At 32.1% G+C, this 23209-nt stretch overlaps 1 protein-coding gene across 1 annotated transcript; it reads left to right on the plus strand.

Moving 5' to 3' along the window:
* The first annotated feature begins 5235 nt into the window (after positions 1 to 5235).
* Positions 5236 to 18177, plus strand: LOC109807969 (casein kinase II subunit alpha). The gene is made up of 10 exons (XM_020370731.3): positions 5236 to 5607; positions 5748 to 5877; positions 9115 to 9309; positions 10638 to 10795; positions 11432 to 11522; positions 11664 to 11729; positions 16921 to 17003; positions 17091 to 17154; positions 17238 to 17306; positions 17825 to 18177. The coding sequence occupies exons 1-10, from the start codon at positions 5288 to 5290 to the stop codon at positions 17882 to 17884; spliced, it is 1236 nt and encodes a 411-aa protein (XP_020226320.1). The 5' UTR covers positions 5236 to 5287; the 3' UTR covers positions 17885 to 18177.
* The last annotated feature ends 5032 nt before the right edge of the window (positions 18178 to 23209 follow it).

The raw sequence follows: 23209 nt of genomic DNA on the forward strand, positions 1-23209 counted from the left end.
AAGATCCAAGGTACAAAACATTTTAAACACTGGATTTTGTAATATTGTCAATGGTGATTGATAACTTCAATTGCTAAACATTTGGGCTATACAGTATATCATTAAGGCAATGCAGTGTATCACTAAGGACAATGATGATAGGTTTTATTTTATTGTTAGTCAAACTGGAGTGTATCACTTACTATCAAATCGACACTATACAGTCAAGGATGAAACGACATGGTATTTTTTCTTGAAGTCATTGACCAATGTACCACAACAACAACAACCTGTTCTAGAGGACATGCAACCTGAAGTAGAGGAAGATGACACACATGACCAACATTTCACCACACAACCACATGTACAGGTAGATAATGTTGATATCTTGTCAGCCATTCAGCGTTATCCAGATGATTTCTCTTCTCAGTAATTTCTTTGAACTTTCTTAGTATATGTTATGTTATGAATTCTTGTTTTCAGTCTCTGAAGTCTGAACCATATTTCTGTCTTTGAATTTGTTATGTTATGAATTTTTATTTTCAATTTTTGAACCACATTGTGGCATTTTGTTAAATGTACGTATGTGGTTGGCATTCTGGAATGACCCATTCTGGTTTCAGAACGACTCGTTCTACTGCACTCGTGGTGTGTTAATTTTGCATCTGGAACGTCTCGTTCCAGATGCAAAATTAACACACAACATGTGCAACCAGAACAGGCCGTTCTGGTTTCAAACGCATTAAAGAGATTTGGCATCCACCTATGCATCTACGTGGCATCCACCTGACATCCACGTGACCAACAGTTAACTCCGTTTAAATAATTTGGATAGAAGTCCGACATTGCACTAGTTTAAATTATTAGGGACCAAATTGAAACAAAAAATTAAAGTGGGACTAAATTGAAACAAAAAAATATTATAAGGGACCAAATTAGGGTTTTAACCAACATTATATTATATTAAAAGATTGTGTAAGGTCAGAGTCAACTACCATCCTCTTTGAGAATTTTCAATGAATTACGAATCACTTATCCTATCTCTAGTACAAATCTGCTTTGAAAGAAACAAAGCACAAGAAAAACCTTGTGTTTTATTCTAATTTACCTATGAGTACCATGATTGTGCATTTTTTTTCTTCTTCTTATTTTGATGTCATGTTATTTTATGATTTAATAATTATTATTTAAATTTTTTATACATATGTTTTTATAGTCTTTATTTTACTATTATATTATAAATGATTTATATATTTTTGGTCTTTCTTATTTTGAACGGTAACAAATCAATAATTTGACTTTTATTTTATATTACGAACTAATATTTACTACAAATGTTTTTTGAATGATAAAAAAAACCTGTTGCTACAAGTTTATGTGATGACCCACCATGGTCATTATACTTAACAAATGAACAATTAGCAACGGAAACAACTAATTACTTAAGATTAATATAATCACAATACATGAATATATGCACCATATATATGTGTGTGTGTGTCCAACACTGTAAAAATAAAAATCTCAAATTGTTAGTCAAGCAACTCAACAAAACCTATACAAACATAGTCTCTTGCTACACCACCATCCAGCATGGCCTTGTAGGCCACCAAATTCCACTGACCTAACCTTACCATGCTCCCTTGTAAACATGATAATTGTAATCCAACCACAAGGAAATATGCAATGGTAAGTTTGTGTACAAAATAATAAAATATAATACATGTATAGAAGTAAAAACATCTATGCTACCCACCAATGTAAAACCATATGCATCACCTTATGGTTTACAACACAACAACACAACAAACATCTCAACATGACATTCAACAACCTTATAAAAGTAGGTGACTTATTACATATGATACATCATATTTCACCATATCAATGTCATTCAAAAATCAATCTACAAAGCATATAAACACACCAAAACAACACATCATATGCAACACACCTCAACTACATGTGTCATCACGCATTCACCTATGAAGATCTCCTACAATAAAGGTGAGCAATTTAAATGGCTTGACCTTACTAAACCAACCAATATTTTTACATTTGTTAGATCAACAACCAATTAGGATATCAATCCCTACAACATTATTTCTCATATGTCATCACTTGAACTAAGAAAGTTCATTAACACCGTTAAGTATAACATAGCTTGGGTATTAGTTTACCATGACATTGGCATACATTAATCAAGTCACTTGTGGATTCAGCTCACTAACTATCCTCGTGATACCACACACCTCTCTAATAATTAGTTAAGGTTTAACCTTCGACTTCATATCTTACTCAACATTGAGTAAGGACCTATAAGAAACACAACCCACTCCAAGGGACAACATTTACTCTAACAATTGGGCTTATAGAGCACCACACCAATATCCTCACAGTGAGATACCAACTTTAAAAAATACTCATCCCTCTAGTCCTAAGTTAATCAACAATCATGCTTAAATGCCTAAAGCACTCTCAACATCAATGTCTCAACAATTCAACATATAATGCCTAAAGCATTCTCAACACCACGCCTCAAAAATTCAACAGTATAATCATATATATATATATATATATATATATATATATCATCACATATCAATATACATAGAACAATTACCACATCTTAACATACAAAATACAATAGATTCATCTAACCTGTGCATGTTTAACATATCATCATTAAACAAAACATTTTTACAAAGCATATCACGCCTGATGCTATCCACCTTGCACCGAGCACCATTAAGGCAGAAAGCTCTTTACCTTGCTTGCACCTGATGCCATTCAACTCATGCCCAACGTGGATAAGGTAGGGAATCTTTAGGCCCTCACACATGAAATGGTAAAGTCCACATCTGACTCCATTTCATGTAGAGAAGAGTCTCTCTTCTCACACCCAACGTCACTACATTAATACCCTACACCAATCTAAGCAGAGACAATTCTCTCACTTCACGCTTGACGTGATTCAAATAATGTCTGATATGATCAAGTAAGAGACTATTCTTTCTCCTCACGCTTAGTGCGACTAATCTTGCGCCCAACATGAGCAAGATAGAGAACCCTTAATTTGAGTCATGCTCAACACCTTGTAGGTGTGTCTAACGTGACGATGAGTTATGCACTTTGCAAATGTTCAAATTGGCTCAAAACACCTGAAAGTTAGAAGATACCAAACATGCAACACATAATAACAAACTTAGGCATCTCAAACAACTCAAATCCAATCTCAAATTTCACATGCAACCAAGATCATTCAAGTTCACCAATCTCTCCCCCTTGAAACCAAGAACACCAAAACTCAACCATTAAGCAATCCATCTCACATAACTTCAGCAACATAATAAAACAACCCAATCATGCGTATATAAGTACTTCAATTAATACAAATCCAACACTACAATCAACATGCAACCACCACTTCAATCAAGTAATAAAGTTTAACTCAACACCCTTCACAAGTGACAAAATACAAATCCCCACATTTGATCAAAATTAGTCAACACAATTACATTTATGGTCAAGGATTATCATTTAACTCAACCAAATTCAACAATGAAATCAATTTTAGTTTCCCTTACCTTGGAATCAAATTGAACGAGGAAGAGGAAGAAGAATGAGCTCCGAGCTCTGGGAAACTTCGCATAACTCAATAGCTTAGATTCATGATTCTAAAAACCTAAATCAACAACACAACTAATTAAAACTATGGGGAAAGAATCAATCTTTAAAGAGAAGGTTAAAAAACATGGAGAAAACTCATTGACCAGAGCGTCTCTCTATAGTTTCTTTCTAAAGTTCTTTGAAAAATGAGCTTACGAGACTCAAGTCTCAAAAGAAATCTTATATACTATTCCCTTAAAGTTAAACTAGATCTCAACCTAAAGAAATCCTCTAAACACCTAAAAACTTTTCAACAATCCCTTAATTCTCATAGTTCCTCTCAACAACAAATCTCAAAACAATATAACACATATTTATTGATAAAACACAATCGTTAATAAAAATGTACATTATTACATTTTACTTTTAATTTATTTATTAATCCTCTCTTTTACTATATTTTTATATAATTTAATACAATTTAATAAATTTCAAATATTTATTAATTATAAAACCAAAGAAATTATTTTTATATAATAATATGAATATTTTTATATAACAATGAGAACATGACATTGTATTATGAAATAAGATAAATAATTAGTCTTACTAAAAAAATATCTTCTAAATTTATTTCAATTTAAGTAAAAAATTAATTTTATTTAATTTTAAAATTGATAATATTTTTTTGACTTAAATATATTTTTATTTTTCGTAAAGTAGATAAATTTTGATTTTGATTTTCTAGTTATTGTTCCACTCTTAAAGGTTAAAATAACTGTTTTTAGTCCATGTAGATAAAAGTAAAATTTGATTTCAATCTTTGCATTTTTTTTAAATTTTCACTCTTTCAAATCTAAAATCATTTTGTCCTAATGTTTATTTTATGATAAATAAATAATAATTTTATTAGGTCTATAAGAATTTTTAGAAATGTCACGTACTAGAATGGTATAACAAAATGTTATGAATGACATATAAAATGTTACTTGACCTATTGATAAACTCACAAGTAGTTAATACAATAATAATATGAAATAAAAACAGTAATTTCAAAATCATAATTAAAAATATATCAATCCATATATATAAACAAGTATTTCAATCTTGTACGAAAGGTTTTTAGAAGTTTTTATTCAACAAATTTTTTTAGAAACTCTTTTAATTTATTATCTAATTTAATTTTATTTATTTTAATTATTTATAAATTAAATTTTAACTATATATTAAACACTAAACACTAATGCTTGTTTTACATACTAAAATTTTTCTCAACTAAAGGATTTTTAAAATTTTTTAATTTTTTATTTAATTCAAATTTTTTATCATAATTATTTATAAATTAAATTTAAATATTTTTAAAATAAATTATTAATAAATATCAATTACTTGTGAAAAAGTTAAAATATTATTTATATGTTTAAAAAATATTTATTTATAAAAATTTTAAATATAATATTTATTTACATATAAAATTTGTTATAAATTTTAGTTACATATAATAAATATTTAATTTATGTATTATATAGATTAAAATATTAATTTAATTATATTTTTATATCTTTCTAGTAAAAAAATAGGAAAAGGTAAAAGAAAGAAAGAAAGTTTGTTTTAATAAAAACAAACGAGGAGGGTTTGAAAATTGAGTCCGAAGGCATGAAAGGCCTTTTTTTCCCCTGCAACTTTTATTTGCAATTTAATGGCCCTAAGGCCCTTCCATCTCAAATTGTCGCGCGATAGATTCTTCTTTCTCTTCCGCTCTTCTCTTTCCCCTTCATTTCCCTCTCCTCTCCGCCCTCTCAATTTCCCCCAAACCTTTCCACCCTCTTTTTCTTTCCGTCACTTCGCCGCCGCTCCCCTCGCACGACCTCCGCCGCCGCCACTCGACGCCATGGCACAGAAAATCGGAAAGTCCACCCGCCGCCCCGGCGCTTCCTCCAAGGCCAGGGTTTATGCCGACGTTAACGTCGTTCGCCCCAAGGAATATTGGGATTACGAGTCCCTCAACGTCCAGTGGGGGTAACAGATTCAAATACCTTTGCCTTTTTATTTTTATTTTATTTTTGTATTATAAATGATTTCGAGGTGAAACAAAATTTAGGGTATTTTGTTGATGTTTTTGTGTGTTGTGGTGGTTATTGTTGTTGGCTCTTTTTTAGGGAGCAAGATGACTATGAGGTGGTGAGGAAGGTTGGTAGGGGGAAATACAGTGAAGTGTTCGAAGGTGTTCACTGCACTGATGGTGAGAAATGCATCATCAAGATCCTGAAACCCGTCAAGAAGAAGAAGGTGAGTTATCTGTGGGCGTTGACGATTTTTTCGTTGTGAACTTTTGGATTTCGTTCTTATGTGTGGTTGTGGTTACTTTTAAACTCGATTACATGGATGCATGTGTTGTTGTGTATGTGCTGCAAAACAATCATCATAGACAGGTTGGTGTTGTAGATGTAATGTGATTTTGGGAAATCAAAATGAACCGGTGATGGTTGGTGATATATTATTGAGGGAAACATACAATAGTAGAGTGCTATGCATATGTTGTGGCTGCAGTTGAAATGTTTCAGCTGCCAAATTGAATATGTATATTTATTTCATGACTATTGTGTGTGTGTGGTGGGGGTTTGGGTTTTTTTTTATTGTTTTTATTTATTTTCTGGGGTTCAGGAGGGCTTGGTTGTTTGTATGTAATATGTAATCACTTGTAAAAAGGATGTGCATAAATGCATGTTTAGATAGAATAACAGATACATTAGTCACGTCCCAAGGGAAAGTGGCTACAGAAATTGGAAGAAGGTACATTTGGTTTTACTTAATTTTAATTTTTTTTATGGTTGATATACGCAATTGTACCTTTGGCCTTGTTATAATTAAACCATGCTTTTTTCCCTCCTCTCTGGTTTGTCCTACCCACAAATCTCTATTCACGTGTGCCAATATTCAACTTCTGTTTCTTTGTTTCATTCTTCACACTAACATACCCTCTCTGTTCTATCTTTTTGCATTAATTCCATCATTCTTTTAGCTAGTGATTGTGTGTTTGTTTGTGTTATCAAACCCAGTTCGGACTGTTTGGTTCAACTGGAAACCAGACCTATTAACGGTTTGAATTTTAACTTTTAGGTCTAAAGTGTAATTAACAGGGTTGACTCAATAAATAGATTTGGATTCAACTGGTGTAAACTGGTCATGAGTCAAGTTGGCCCTCCCTCCATTTGAATTTTCTTGACTTGTATGTGCTGTTCTTGTTTCGCGTGTAAGCTGCTGCAGCAGTCTTTTCAAATTCCACAGCTGCTTTTTCTCGAATTTCCGAGTCTCAAGATTCTCTTCTCACCTGCATGCATAGTATATGCTGATCACGCCAAGCAGCATGCATAACAAAATAACATACATACAGTGGTGAAGTTTAAAAATAAAATAAAAAAATGAATGGACATGCCAATGGTTGATCACAGCTCCTGGCAACAAGATAAATTATTTTGAACAACTTCCTCACTTGACAAATTTGGAACATATGTGACAAAATAAAAAATATATTCCTATATTAATTATTTTAATTAAAATATAAATAATTCATGCAGTTCAATGAGTGTCTCACTGGTTCAACCAGTGACCCAGTGACCTCGCCGAGTCGATCATTGGTCTAAGTTTTATAACATTGGTTTGTTTAACCTATGAATTTTGAATTTTTTATTATTAATCATGCATGTCTTTTATTTTAGATAATTCTTTATTTATGAGCATTTATACATGTGTAGTATTAATTATTTGTCTCAGTTGTCAATCTCCGATAAGAAAACAGAAAAATAACTCAAAATTCATGCATTAATCATTTTTAATAATAAAAGTTCATAATACTTAAACAAAACATAAGTAAAAAGTCATGGAGACAAGGTGCTTAAAGCTTTAAATCATCTAAAGTTAAACCCTAAAGTAAAGTACTAAGTAACTAAAAAAGTAAACATTAAAATTCAATCTTCATCCTGCTGACCACTGATGGTGTACCAGTACCAGCAACACCAGAGCTCTGGTTTTTTTGTTGATCAACATTTGGTTGGGCCACGGTTATGCTGACCACCAAAAAACAAAACCATACAAGTAAGAAAATAAACAGAATAACAAAAATTGCTGCTGCCAACAATAAAGAAAAAAAAGCAATAGAAAGGAAGTAAAAGAAAGAAAAAATAAAAAAAGAAGGAAACAGAAAAAAAGGAAAGGAAATAAAAAATAAGAAAAGAAGGGAACAGGAAAAAAGGAAATAAACTCTCATTAAGTGGAGGTATTTTTGATTTTCATAAACTGCTCCACTCGCTCCGCTCCATGGTTTTGTGCCTGCTCTGGCTGCTCCAGGGAAACTCTATACTATGGGGTTACTGTAGCAGCAAGGAGCTGCTCTGCCGTGATAACAGCTGCTATTGACAACATAGATTTCTCTTGTATGTGTAATATTTGGTGTAGCGGCCATCCCATTATTCAATATCCCACTACAGTATTTTGGTGTTGATTGCTCAACAGTCCTATTCGAGTTTGACCTATAATTCTATTCTCAGAAATAAAATTGACCAAAAGTATCACAAACATGAGAAAAATTTAGCATAATCAAAGTTAAATACGTAAACATGGTATCATAATATTTAACAAGTCTGATGATGTGGGTGAAGGGTCTGGGACAGAAGATGATCTATCCTTGATCACCAAACACATGAAAAGATGTGGAAAAGGTATGTCAAAGTGTAGCAATCTTTCAAGATCTTCAAAGGGAAAGAGATAGTTGAGGTTGCTACTCAATATAAATTAGCAATTAACAACAAATTGACTAAAAACAAGATAATCATAAATTTAACATTTATTCCTCCACCAAATGCAGTCATTATAATCACAAGGAGTGCCAACGACACTCTCTCTAACACTATTATTAATTGAAATTTATTGAAAATCACAAATTTTGTGAGTTCCATGTTTGATTTAACGAGTCTCTTCTGACTTAGTGGTACGACCTATCAAAATTTGTGATTTTCAACTAATAATAATGAGAGTATTAGGAAGTGAGTGTTGGTAAGTGTCACTAGCATTTCTCTTATTATTGTCATCGTTTGACATATCCTCCTCCTTTTTGTTCTCCAAAATTAACTTTAACCTCTTTTGATAATATATGATTTTCAAAATGTTGTTTTTAATCCATGTATGTGACTCCAAATTATGTGACAACTCTTGGTTTCTGTTGTCTATGAAACACTTGAAGTGCTTGGTATAAATTTTTATTTGGAAATCAATGCTATGATGGAATTTTAATTATCTTTTTTATTTATTTTTATTTTTTTAATAAATACTAAGTTGTTTTTTTATTGGATATAAATGATGTTCAAGTGGCCATGGTACTACAGAGTAGTTCTAGTTTCTTCCATTTGGTTACTTAGTAGAGGGCAGTCTGCTAGTCATTTATTTCTTTTAATCTATAAATCTATAATTGTCTCCCACCCTCTGGTTATATATATGTAACATTGACAATGCTTCTTATGCTGAATGCAGATCAAGAGGGAAATCAAAATATTACAAAATCTTTGTGGAGGACCTAATATTGTGAAGTTGCTTGACATTGTTAGAGATCAGCAGTCAAAGACCCCAAGTCTTATATTTGAATATGTCAACAACACTGATTTTAAAGTGCTCTATCCTACGTTATCAGACTATGATATACGATATTATATTTATGAACTTCTGAAGGCAAGTCTTTGACTCTACTGTTTATTAATGAACAACTTCAATAGATGTATATTTTTGACAACTTTTTTTTTATCCTTACATCTTGCTGGACAATATATGCTGATGCTTCATAACAAGGTTGAATGCTAATGATTTTCTTATTGAATTTGATTTGAAAGTGATAAAGATACAAGTCCTTTGCTGTACAGATTTGGTGACTACTGTGTCAGGTGTAGTTTAGATGAACTTAGCATATTGGTTGGTATTTTGCACATGATGTTTGAATAAGGTTTTGTATTGTATAAGGAACTTATGGAACTTAAGTTCTGCCATATGTGTTCTTGTGATACAAGACATATGTGTTCTTGTGATACAAGACGTATCACCTTGGCTTGATTGTACAGTAACAGTTGTTCAAGAACCAGTTCTTTCTCTTGAAATTCTGTGTTGAGTTTAATAAATCAACCTCATCAGAATGGATGCACTGGTTCTGACTTCTGGATCTATATTGGTCTCTTCTTGTTTGGTTGCTTTATTTTACTGATGGCTGTTAGTTCTGAAATTCTAACTTGTGATCATTAATTATGAATATCTCTTTAATTTTAGATGTATCTTGCTTTTAAGTTTTCAACATATATATGTGTGTGTGTTTAATAAAGGTTATGTTCTGTATATTTCAAAACTTTAAATTGTGGCCATCCCACCACCTGTTATATTGTTTTTGGGGTAGGCTGCATTGTGTTGCTATTTGAGATTGTCAACTATGTCTTCAACCCTTCTTGAACTTGGAAGCTTTTGTTCTTTGGTGTTCATTAGAATGTATTGTTGATCCCTTGTCATTCGATAAAGATTATCTTTATCGGAGAAACTACATATCACTCAATTCTGTCAGTTGTTATACCGAACGAAGTACCAAACTATAAAGATTTGCCTGGAAGGTTTATGTTACAAATAATGCTAACAAAAAAATAATGTATATGCATTTACATGTCTTTGTCCTGTAGGTTTCTTTATTGTCATATTAATTACACTTTCCCTTATATATCCTGTTTGCATCTGTGTTGTCACTACTGTGCTGCTGTGTTTAGTTTGTGATATATAATTTGCATTAGATTATTTTATCAATCTAGCCATTTTCAATTTTTTTGGCTATAAATTTGGAAGTGATATCTAGCCATATTAGTTACACTTTCCCTTATATATCCTGTTTGCGTCTGTGTTGTCACTACTGTGCTGCTGTGTTTAGTTTGTGATATATAATTTGCATTAGATTATTTTATCTATCTAGCCATTTTCAATTGTTTTGGCTATAAATTTGGAAGTGCTAACTTATTTGAAATTTATGACAGGCACTAGATTATTGCCATTCACAAGGAATCATGCACCGGGATGTAAAACCGCATAATGTAATGATTGACCATGAGCAGCGTAAGCTTCGCCTTATAGATTGGGGACTTGCAGAGTTCTATCATCCTGGGAAAGAATATAATGTTCGTGTAGCTTCAAGGTACATTTTCTTGTGTCTTTTTCTGGTGTTATGATAGGGGGAGGTTCATGGGGGAGGACTCATAATTGAGTGGTGGTTTTTACTTGTGCACTCTTGTTTCATGCCACTCAACTCAACCAACTAAAAACCATCCTAGGGGGACTGCATTTTTGCTTCTTTTGTTTCTTTTTCAAATGATTTATTAATTTTAACAACAAATGATTTATAAATTGTTACAAGTAATTACTTAGAAATATTTCCATACCTTGTGTGCACTGTCTGGCTTGATTTCCTTTTGGTTGTTGTAGTTACTCCTTCTATTTGCCTTTTGTCTTGGCTATACGTATACTTCTTGAAATTCAAAAAATATGTTAGAATATTATAAGACTTTTCTTTTTGTTTAAAATGATCATTTGGTAAGCTAAGAAGTTTATTATAGCAAAGAAAAGGAGTGTGAACTTTTCCTCCATAGACATCCTAAAGTAAAGAGCAAAATGGTTTTCTTTAGAATAAGTGAGATGTCATTATTTTGTTTATGTTTTGCTTTTTGGTGAGCAAGGAACTTAGATTATGTTTAGTTGGCAGTTTTTATTCTCTTCACATTTGTTATTGAGCACAAACACTTTTTGATTTGATTTATGCATGATTTGCTTGTAGATATTTCAAAGGTCCTGAGCTTCTCGTGGATCTTCAAGACTATGATTACTCTCTAGATTTATGGAGTCTTGGTTGTATGTTTGCTGGGATGGTAAATGGTGCACTTTCTTTCGAATGCAATTTTTGTTTTTTACTGTTTAGGGTTTAGTATAGATTCTTCTATTATGATACAAACATATTATGTTTATTCTCAATTCTTCCTTGTCTTAGGGTTGTCTTTTTACTTCTACAGATATTCCGTAAGGAGCCATTCTTTTATGGACACGATAACTATGATCAACTGGTCAAAATAGCTAAGGTAATCAAAGCCTGGGCTTGCTTTTTTTTTTTTTTTTTTTTTTTTAATTTTTAAATTTGTAATCTTACATTTCCACTATGTTTGGATTAGGAAAGGTGTGTTTGAATTAGAAAAGAAAGTAAAAGAAAAGAAAGTGAAAGGAAAGATTGAAAATGAGTAAAAAGTGATATGATTTTTAGATTGTTTGATAGGAGAAATTGGAAGGAACTTATTTTATTTGTGGAAAAAGTAAAATAAAAGAAGAAAAATGTGTAAAGTGACATAAACATCCATACCTACAGATGAAATATAATAAATAATCTTTTGATAAAATATATAATTAGAATAATAGTTTTTATACAGAGATTTTTTTTATGTTTTTCTCCTAAAATATAAAAATATATAATAAAATTAACAAAGACAAGTAATGATCATGAATGATTTTTTTTAATAAAAGCTATAGTTTTTTAGGAAGCAAACTGAATAGAATGAATGCGAAAATTGAACCTAATGTAGGAGATAACGTGATAGAACCCAATTCAAAGTAGCAAATCTAGTTTATGACTATGTCATTTGAATTATGTTATCATAGTTTATCTTTAGGGTAATTTATTATCATAGCTTATCTTTAGGATTTGTCATTTGAATTCTGTTATCACAGCATATCTTTAGGATTTAGTTTAAGATTATGTTATTTGAATTTTGTTATCATAGCTTATCCTTAGGATTTATCTTCTTTTATCAATTTTAGGGAGTTAGTTGAGGGAGAGGATAATGAATATAGTGTAGCTTGAGAGAGAGACAATTTGGAGAATTATAAATTGGATTGTAATTGGAGCTGGTGCTCGAGGAGAGGGAGGCAATAAATTAATCCGTCAGTCTCTATTCTCTATTCTCTAAGGGGGTTGTATTAGTTTAGGATTTTATAGAATTTTAAAAGATTTTTTTTAAATAAAAAAGTCCATTGGTATTTAATTAGGATTTTATGTCACTTAAAAATAATCTAGTGGTATTCAATCTGAATTTTTAATATTTTTTAAAGAGTCCATTATAATTCATTGGTATTTATTTGAGACTTTTTACAACTTAAAAACAATCCATTGGTATTCAAAAATATAAGGATTTTAAAAGATTGTTGTATTAGACGGATTTTAGTAGTACCTATAAATACCAAATTCATAAAACAATCCTATCCTAACCCATCAGAATTTGCAGGATTGTTTGAAGTGACTTTTCATATACTTCAAGAATTCCTCTAGTCCAATTGTCAATGGAGGAACATGTCATGCATTGGTTTTCCTTGCCATGAGAGGGTGATCCAAGGCTCTTGTGGGAGAAGTTAAAGTAGGCAGTTTTGGGAACATTAATACCCATAATCCATATGAACAACTAATTGCACTTACACAAGCATTCTGTTGCAGCATTTATTAAAGAGTTTGACTTTTTGTCTTCCCAAGTCCCTTGTCTAACTGTACCACATGTCATCAGATATTTTTTGCACGAGTTAAAGCCTGAAATTAGATATTGTGTACATCTTGACCACCCTGTGACAATCAATAAGGCTATCTCTAGCTTGAGATGTGGATTGTGCACTATATGGGGAGGTAGATAGCAAGGTGAAAGTTTTTGGTCAAATATTTATTTTCTTCCTCTTCTCATCCCACTTTTCATCATAGGAATAAAATAACTCCTAGAATTCGAAACTTGAACCCGTCACATGAGTCAGTGTTAGAGGTTGACAATATCTACCACCTATCTTCTCAAGAATTGTTCGATTAGAGAAAGAAGTGGTTGTGTTATTGTTGCAGTTAATGATATCATCCTATTCATCAATTCCCAAACAAACATGTCATACTCATGTTGCTTACTAAAGACAAAGTTATCAACGGAGGGGAGATCGAGTTGGTAAAGTGCAACACGGAGGAGAAACAAGAGGGTGTGAATACACTACTAGAAGAGGCCAATTGAGGAAGCCTAGTCATGGCCAACTCCCTTTTTTCATCCTTGAGGACAAGGTTGCTATTATTGGAAAAGGCAATAATGCTAGAACCCAACTAAAAGTTGCAAATTTAGTTTATGATTGTCATTTGAATTATGCTATCATACTTAATCTTTAAAAGTTGGTACTCTGGGAGAGGGAGGCAGTAGATTAATGCCCCAGTCTCTTTTTTCTATTTGAAATAATAATACTCACCCATATTTGGGTCCATTATCAATGTTGAGTTGATGGTACCATGGTTGTCAAACTCGCGAGTCAACTCGTAAACTTGTATGAGTCTATGAGTCTAGGGTAGCAAAACAGGTTAACTTGCGAATAGACTCGATTTTTAGTAGACTCGGGCCGACTCGGGTAGACTTGGGCTGACTTGCTCAGAATCGCGAGTGTGAGACTGAGTCCACGAGTCCAATTAGGTGTTTTTTCTCTCCCTTAAATGCTCCAAAACGACGTCGTTTCAGCTAGGGTTAGTAAGTGACCATAGTGTTTTTCCCTCTGCGCATAGAATGAACGTTGCCTCCACCATCCTCGCGAGTTTGATTTCTCTCCCTCCGCCGCAAACGAACGCGCATCCTCTTGCTGGGAGAGGAATGAATCCTTCACGCTTGGTAAGCGCTTCGCTGTGGGTGTTCGACCGTGATTGCTCGTCGGTAGAAGGAAGGAAGCTAGTTAAACGAAAGGAGCTTTCCGTCGTTCCAGCTTCTGGCGCCGTCATTGTAGCTTCCGGCGTCGTCCCTACAGTTTCTGAAGAACATCCACCAGTCATCGTCTGACTTTGTTACTCGTTAGTGGACTTATGTGTTTTCGACTTTTGGTTGTTCATGTATGGTTAAGATTTGTATTATGACATTTTATTGTTGTTATTTGACTTATTTCAGACTTAGAATGTTGAATTAGTGATATTATATTGTGTGTGTTCGTGTTTTTTAATATCTTTTAATATTAGGTAGACTTTTATGAGTTTACGAGAGCTCCACGAGTTTGTGTAGACTCTCGAGTTTGACAACCTTAGATGGTACCATAAATCATCTCAAAGCTTCTGTTGTAGCCAAGGAATTAGGCATTTAAACTTACAGGCTAGACTATGGATCCGTGGCTTCTATCAATTAGGTATGTAAAATGCCTTTTGGCATGTAGATTTGATTGTGGAAGTATTTATGGGCAACATCCTAGATTTTTTTGTAATCTGGATTAGTTGCAAGGTTAATAAATCACTAAACAGCCTTAAACAGCCTTGTAGGCGTTGGTTTGGGTAGTTTAACTTTAACAGAAATTTGGAATGTCCCGAGGCAAGGTTTTTGCAAGTACTCACCTAATCTATGTATCTACCTTGTGGTTTACATGGACAGCATTGTCATAAGTCATAACTAGTAATAATCATTATGTTCTTCATCTCAAAAGGATTATTTATTGTCCCTAATAAGATATGTTGAGATCGTGGTCTCGATCAAAATATAGAACTGCTATCTTCCAGAAGTTTGCTCTCAATATCCTTGGGAGAAACTAGAATGCTAGATTGCAAACCAGTTGGTACCTGTTGATTCAAATTCAAGCCCCTCCTATGGGAACATATTTCAGGGCGAAGCATGTATAGAAAATGTTCGGGAAGCTAAATTATCTCAATGACCAGACCAAACACTTCCTTTGTTGTTAATATTGTTATCCAATTCCTAAGTTATCCATGTGTTGGTATAGAAGTGTAATCAACCGAATTCTGAGATTTATTGCAGGATCACTTGGAAAAGTTTGGTTTTCTCAAACTGACGTCATAGAAATTGTAGCATACATTGATGCAAATTGGGTAGGGTTTCCTAGTGATAAGTGATCCACATCATGATTTTTTCTGTGAGGAATACTTTTTTCATGAAAAAATAAGAAACAATGTGAATAAGATCATTAATCCATTATTTTCTATTTTTTCTCATTGTTGCAAATACTAGCATGTATTTTATTAAGCTTGTAATCATTGGTGTATATAAATCCATGGTGCCTTCTGTGATATATTTCTGTGAATTTGGGGCTTCGAGGCTGGTTTGTGATAATCTGACCATAGTTATCAGAATCTTATGATTCATGATTAATTATTCAAATCTTATGATTTGATAGGATTTGGCAACCTACCAATACATATTATAAGATGAATCTAGAATGACTTTGTATCTTTATGATGCATGAATGAATCTATACATATCATTTTCCCCCCTTTTTTGGCCTTTCTTTCACCAATTCTCATAAAGATTTGAAAAGTCATATAAGCTTAAATTGTTATATTTGATTATTTCATTACTCAATTTGTCACTCATTCAATGGGTATACTCTATTTAGCTATTTACTTGCTTTGTTTTCATTCTTTTAAAATAAAGGTTTCAGACTCATATATAACTATAATTATTTTGTTCTACAAGACTTTGCTTATGATTTGATACAAATTATGAATCACACTTCAACAATTAGCTCGGTGATTAAAGATTCGAATCTCAATTTAATAACCTTGAATCTGGTAGCTCTTAACATCCAGTCCAGTGTTCCATGATCAAAACTATCATATGGGTATTGATTTTCATTTCATCTGAGAGAAGATTGTAGTTGGGGAAATTATAACTTAGTTAACTAAAAAGATCAGTTGGCACCTTTAGGGTCCAAGAGTTTCTTTTGCAACAAGCTGGATGCTTTGACGTATATGCTCTGGCTTGAATGAGTGTCGGAAACTACATATTAATGATCTCTCAACTAATCAAGTAGACTGGATACAGTATAATCTAGGGATTGTGAATAGGATCATTTACCCATTATTTCTCATCACGGCAAATACCAACATGTATTTGTTATGCTGGTAATCATTGGTTTATATAAATTCATGGTGCCTGCAGTGATTAATTTCCTGTGCTCTTGTGATTTTATTTTCTATCTGTAAAGAAATATGATGTCATTGGCTTTTGAGAAAATCTTTCTTATGTTTCCTTCATGGTGCCTTGATTTTATGCTACTTTGTTTTTGTACAGAAATTTTCTACTACTGATCTTTGCAGATCACTCTTTATTTATTTTTAATTATAGAATAATTATTATCAATGCCTAAGAAAGCAATCTGAATTCTGAAGTTAGTTCAGAACCGTAAAAGTTGTCTGCTTAGTTCATAGGTACAGTACGGTGTAGAAGCAATTTAAAAGAGGTGTTAACGGAGACTTTGATTGATAATCTTTTTCCTATGCAATAGGTACTTGGGACAGATGAATTAAGTGCATATTTGGATAAGTATCGAATAGAGTTGGATCCGCATCTAGCAGCACTCATTGGGAGGTTTGTCTCTAGTTTAGTATGTTTGTTGCTTTTGTTAAAATAAAGCTATGTTTGACTAAGAAGTCGCTAAATATTGTGACATGACAGGCATAGCCGTAAACCATGGGCAAAGTTCATTAATGTTGAAAATCATCACTTGGCTGTTCCTGAGGTAGTATGCATTTGTAATTACTCGTTTAAATTTACCAATATTGTCATTGCTCCTCGTTCTAAATTTGCTCTATTTCTTAAAAGGCTGTTGACTTTGTTGACAAGTTACTACGCTATGATCACCAAGAACGTCCTACTGCAAAAGAAGCCATGGTAAGAGCTCAATTTTCAAGTATTTTTTAATACTGCAATATGTTTTAGTATGATACTGTCAAGAGAAGGTATCATATTATTAGCCTTAGCTTGGACTTTCTTTTGGGACTTCAGGCTTATTTGAATTCGCTTTACCTGTTAGTTCGTCTGATTGATGTTAATACTGCCTTGGTTGGGATTTTGTGTTTCCATTTTAAGAATAAAAATCGTTGGCAAATTCCTGTTAAGTCAACCATTGCACTGCAATTTGATGCTTGTAACCGATCTTGATAGTTGGTTTCTAATTCAATGCCTGGTGCTCATGGTGATTTTAGTTAAGGCCTGGATTTTTTTGTTTGCCTTTTTAACCTGTTGGTTTTGGTAACTAGTGATCTATAAGGAATAAAAAATGTGTTTTTTTTTGTGTGTTTTGCTCAAATTGTATGATAAACTTCCTTTTGCCCATCCTACAACCCTAATATTTGGTAATTTGAACTTATTTTGTTGAATGTTTCTAAAATATATTTATTGATATGCAGAGCCATCCATATTTCAATCCAGTTAGAAATGCAGAAAGTAGTAGAACTCGTACACATTGAGTTGCTTGTGCTTGTTTTGAGATAAGGTGCTCGATCTTGGTAGGGGGGCCCTCCACATGACTGAACTGTTATTTCTGGTGGAACTTGCTTGTAGGAGATTCTGCCCCCGTTCTGTTGTAAAACTCAGTTTGATTAGCTCTTTACTCAGTCGTCTCGTTTCTGGTTTTTAAATTTATTTTTGGGTGGAAAATTCAGGTTTCAACATGTTTATTTGATTGTGTGTTCCAAATTTGGAAATGAAATCTTGATTCAATTTCAGTAAAATTATACGCAAGGGATTTTATTTCTTTTTATTTTTCTAAGCTTGATTGAAGAATCAAGATTTTACAGTTCCTGATTCATTTCAACCGTTGGTACATCATAGCAAGGTAGTATTTACAGCACCCCATTTAACGTGTCGACACCTATCGATGTTACAGACAGATTGCTCATTCTGCGAGTGCAAGATTATAATAATTAATCGCTCATTTTTCTTATGGAGAACCTATATCTGTTTAACATGTTTTTCTGAAATGGTAGGAGTATGGCATTACCTGACATTTAACCTTTGTTATTATAATTTCAATTCGCCTTCTGTTTTCTGACGCTAGTACAAGTGTGGCATTACCAAACGCACCTCTTAAATTTGATAACTTCCCATTTAATCCAAAAACAATGTCGGATATTTAAATCTCGGTTTTATTTGGTTAATTTTCTTTATGATTTTAGAAGAAAATAAGAAAAATAAAATAAAACAGGTTTTTCTTTCAAGTTAAAATCAGCATCTTGTCAAGTTAAAATTCAGTTTATAATGAATGAAGTTAATGTGAGAGAATCTGTAAATTAATATATGTAAAAGTTATTGCAACTTTAAAAAGTTATTTATCTAATTATTTTGTTATAAAAGCTTTTACGGAAAAGTTTATTCGAGCATACTTTGTTTTTTCTTTTGGTGATGGGTTCAAAATGGTGCAAACCGAAATAAAAGTTAGTTATGTACATCGTGTTTTTTAGTTAAAAACGGTCTTAAGAGATAGAAAGATAGTAGTCTGGATAAGGCAATCGACTTGGGCCATTTGATCTATTGGGCTAAATATTTGAGCTTTTGAGATTGAGCAATCGTGAAAAATTGACAGCAAGCCACTTATTGTTGCGCCAAAAATGTAAAAGTGTATGTATCGTTTTCTCCTCGAAGCATTTATATACATAGCCGAAAGTATCCTGGAAAAGGGTAGGAAAGTTCAAGCTTCTTACGCAACCCAAATTATGGCTTTCCATTTCAATCTTTTCGTGAATGCACTACAACGATACCTTTACCTCAATGAGATTTCCTTATATTCTGGAACTCGCTGACATAACTTTCCTTCACATTTCAGTACTCTTATGACGCCATATTTACGGTTACGCCCTTACAAGTTACATTCTCCACAAAATCCTCGCATTAATAACACCCCATTCCCTTATCAATAACACTCCACTTTCTCCATAGGTATAAAACAACGATTGTTTTTTAAATGAACTTCTAGTTCTATAACATCAAAATACTTTTCCAGTAATAGCATGATTTTTTTTCTATATATGATCCTTATATGAAAGTTAATATTGTGGGACTAAATTTAGGTTGGGTAACTGACTCGAAGAGTCTGCTTTTTCGGAAACTCACGAAGTTCTTGTTATTGAAGATACAATTCAGGATTGGAATTTCATAAATTCATGAATAAAAATTAAAAAGTGCAATGTATTCACTGTTTTGTTATTATTATAATCGACGAATTAAAGTGAACAGTCACAGACCCAACTTGATTTTTTGTCAGTGAAACAAACCACTTTCGATTCACTCCTACGTTGTTCACTTTCTATGAGCATCGCAAGATTGGGATCATATAAATTCAGGATTTATTTTTTTATTTTGCATCTTTTAAATAAATGAAAATGCAACCCTTTTCTCTACAGTGGTCAGGGAAGAGCTCGATATTCTAAAGATAAGGATCCCCACTTTAACAGAAGTGAACAGACCATGGTCTCCAACCCAACTTCATGTTGAGGGGCAAGAGTCATAGCGTTCTCATTTTTGTTGGATCCATGTGCCCTCATCTATATATATTATTACCACACATTTACTACTTTAATCTTGTTTACCCATATTGCTTCCCTCACACTTCCCATAATTCTCTATGCTTATTTATGTCATTGTCTTCCCACACATCAACCAGCTCAAGGAATGTGTCCCTTTATTTTTAAAGGCTATTTTCCCCCTTTATACACATAATTAACCTTTAAGAATATATACATATAATCTTTATATCTAATTATTGGATATCATCCTGCTCACGAATAAATTGATGCAAAATTATTCTAATTTAACTAATAATTTCAATTTGAAATCTTTCTAGGCAACTCTGTTAAATATTTATAGGTCTACATGAGAGAGATTACTATTGGCCTAATATTAATAGTCCTATTCGATGGAGATTGTGGAATAGGAAAATATAAGTGGTCTTTATGAAAAGAATCTAATCATTATATTATACAGGTTTTCCACCCATCTTATATAACTTGGAGAGCGTGGGAGCATTCTCCATCACTGAGGATGTGGGAATGTAAGTGTCACATAGTAACTGGAGACAAAGTTAAGACATAAATCCCGGGATCTTCGTGTTTATGGCATATTTGGCATATAATCTGATATCATGAACAAGTCAGTGGGACCATCTAACTCGCATTATAAATAATAATAATATGCATTAGTATCTATTATTTTGAGGATTTGATTTGCTCTTCAAATCAATATAAAAAAATGATGGTTGATGGGAAAATCGTGATGAAAAATTAAAGGATTAACCCCTCTCTCTCTCTCTCTGTCTTGTTCAAACAATTCACGTAGAATTAAATATGAAGCAACATGGGCATATGATGATCTACCACTCACCTTTTCCCTCTTTTTAAATGGCGAGTTTAGCCACTAAGTGATGAGAAACTTGGAGAAGAGAAAAGATGCCTAATATTGTACTGCGTTATTGTAGTCCCACCCAATGATAAAGAAATCTTGCAATACGCGACGAATTAACAAAAGCTACATCAAGTCTAAAAATATGACACTTGGGTGCATGAGAAAAAGCATGACTAATTTATTGTGATATGGTATATGTATGCGCCGAGTGATGATCATTTTGGTTTAGTTTAGACGATAATTAAGAGCATGGCATCACCAAGCAAATGGAATGATGTGCATTATTAATAATATTATGGTGTGTACACTAGTGGGTATTCTGTTGCATACTTTCATATCACTCAAGTGGGTTCAGAATGGATTCTCTGATTTGATTTTATATAGCTAAACCAATGCGTTTAGGTTTTTTCTTTCCAATAATCATTGCATTCTATTTTGGCAATGTTAGAATAACATCATGCATGCATGTATGTGGGTGGATGGATGGATGATGATGATGTGATCATGAAATGATGACGTGGCAGGTGTTGTGATTTATTATTTATTTTTTCTTGGTCTTTTTGGGGTACAGTGGTGAATTTGTTGTTATCTTGCATAAACCCGACCAATGCTTTCCGTTTCAGTAGTTTTGTCTTTTTCTCCGTTCGAAGATGGATATGGAAAAACGGATAGAAGGACATTTGTGTAAATTCACACTCTAGTTGACTCGACGTGCATCCACGCCGCGGTCACGTCAGGATGCGTTTTGAATGCTTGATTTGATATAACGGAAAAGTTGCTTTTGTTCCGTTCTACATTATACCAACACTGAATGCAGATCATCAAAATTTAACCTCAATTTCTTTTTAACATTACTTTCCCTTTTTTACTTTTTTACTTTACTTTTTATATTTTTAAATATAATTTTAAGTCATTATACTTATTTCATTCGATTCTTTTTAGTTTTTAGAATTTAAAATAATTTTTTATTTCTATATTTGTAATTTTTAAATTATTTTTATTTTTATTTTTTTTAACATTATCTCTTTTATATTAATATTGTGATAGAAATATTAATTTAAATTTTTATATTTGATGTTGAATTTATTTTAATAAAACTAATTTTTATGTTTCTTATCTCTTATATTTTTGCCTAAAACATCTAATATTGATATTTATCTTTTTTATTATTTTCACAAAATTAAAGACCTCAAATTTTCAACCACATTAACACAAAAACGAACATTATAAAAAAATAATAAAAATTAAAAAGATTAAAAATTATAGATATAAAGATTTAAAAAAATTATTTTAACATAGAAGATCTAAAAAGGATTGCAAAGGATAAATATAAAGATAAAAAAGTATATTTTAAATTATAACTAAAAAGTATTTAAATTATAATTAAAAGATAAAATAAGTAAAATTATAAAAAAAAAAAATATTTTAACTTAAAATTAAACATATGTTTTCCAAATCAAAATTCTTCTAAGAGGATCGAGTTATAAATAAAAATATATACTATTTATAATTAGATGTTCCAATCGGGCTTTAACTCATTCTCAAATTTTCTTTCATTTTAAAAGAATAAATAATTCTGAACATTTAATTATACATAATTTAATTAACAAGTTACAACGCTCTTCTATGTATTTTCTTTTAGATTGGAATACAAGGTGGCTTAATTCTTTAAAAACTAAAGGTTGATGAGTTAATTTTATTTTCAACTTTTATTTATTTGCCTTATTCTATTTATATAGTTTTATTTGTCAATGGGCACAAGCAATAACTAAGAGAGAGTAGCTAAAGTACCATGAGAAAAGTACAGTGATGATCAAAATTTGACATTAATAATACAAAGTTCTCACAAATGAATTTTAGTATCACTGAAACAATGAACTTGGGTTTTTAATATCTCCCCAAAATACAAATAATCTCTTATCAATGGGGTGATTGATCATATTGGGGTAGTTTCCAAACTTATTTACGTAAATGAGGCTGTTTTTAAACAATATATACTTTTGGGGTACTTTTTCACGGTGTCGTTATGACCCATAGCGATACCGGTGACACGTGACATTTTTGTAACTCCAACGAAGCCATGAAAGTTATATTGATAATGTCGCTACAGCCTATATCAACACAAAACAGCTTAACTGAAGTCGTTATAGCCTATAGCACCACATATTTAATATAAAAAAGACAGTTTTAAAAAAATATAAGTAAATAATATAAAAAAAAGAATTTATAAAAGTGGCACTATGACCTATAGCGACACAGGCGACACTGTGTCGCTATAGCCCATAGCGTCACCCATTTAAAAAATAAAAAACAAAAATAGAAAAATATATATAAATAAAATAAAGAAAAAACATAAAGATAAATATATAAATATATATTTTTATGATATTCATAAA

Source organism: Cajanus cajan, chromosome 5 (assembly GCF_000230855.2).
Source record: "Cajanus cajan strain Asha chromosome 5, NIPB_CcT2T_4, whole genome shotgun sequence".
Classification (NCBI taxonomy): domain Eukaryota; kingdom Viridiplantae; phylum Streptophyta; class Magnoliopsida; order Fabales; family Fabaceae; genus Cajanus; species Cajanus cajan.

Bases quoted from the DNA above. Each gene is read 5' to 3' on its own strand.
- LOC109807969 (XM_020370731.3), top strand. From the start codon at position 5,288: ATGGCCCTAAGGCCCTTCCATCTCAAATTGTCGCGCGATAGATTCTTC. The intron at 17,155-17,237 runs GTAGTATGCATT...ATTTCTTAAAAG, and splicing joins ATCACTTGGCTGTTCCTGAG to GCTGTTGACTTTGTTGACAA. The intron at 17,307-17,824 runs GTAAGAGCTCAA...ATTGATATGCAG, and splicing joins CTACTGCAAAAGAAGCCATG to AGCCATCCATATTTCAATCC.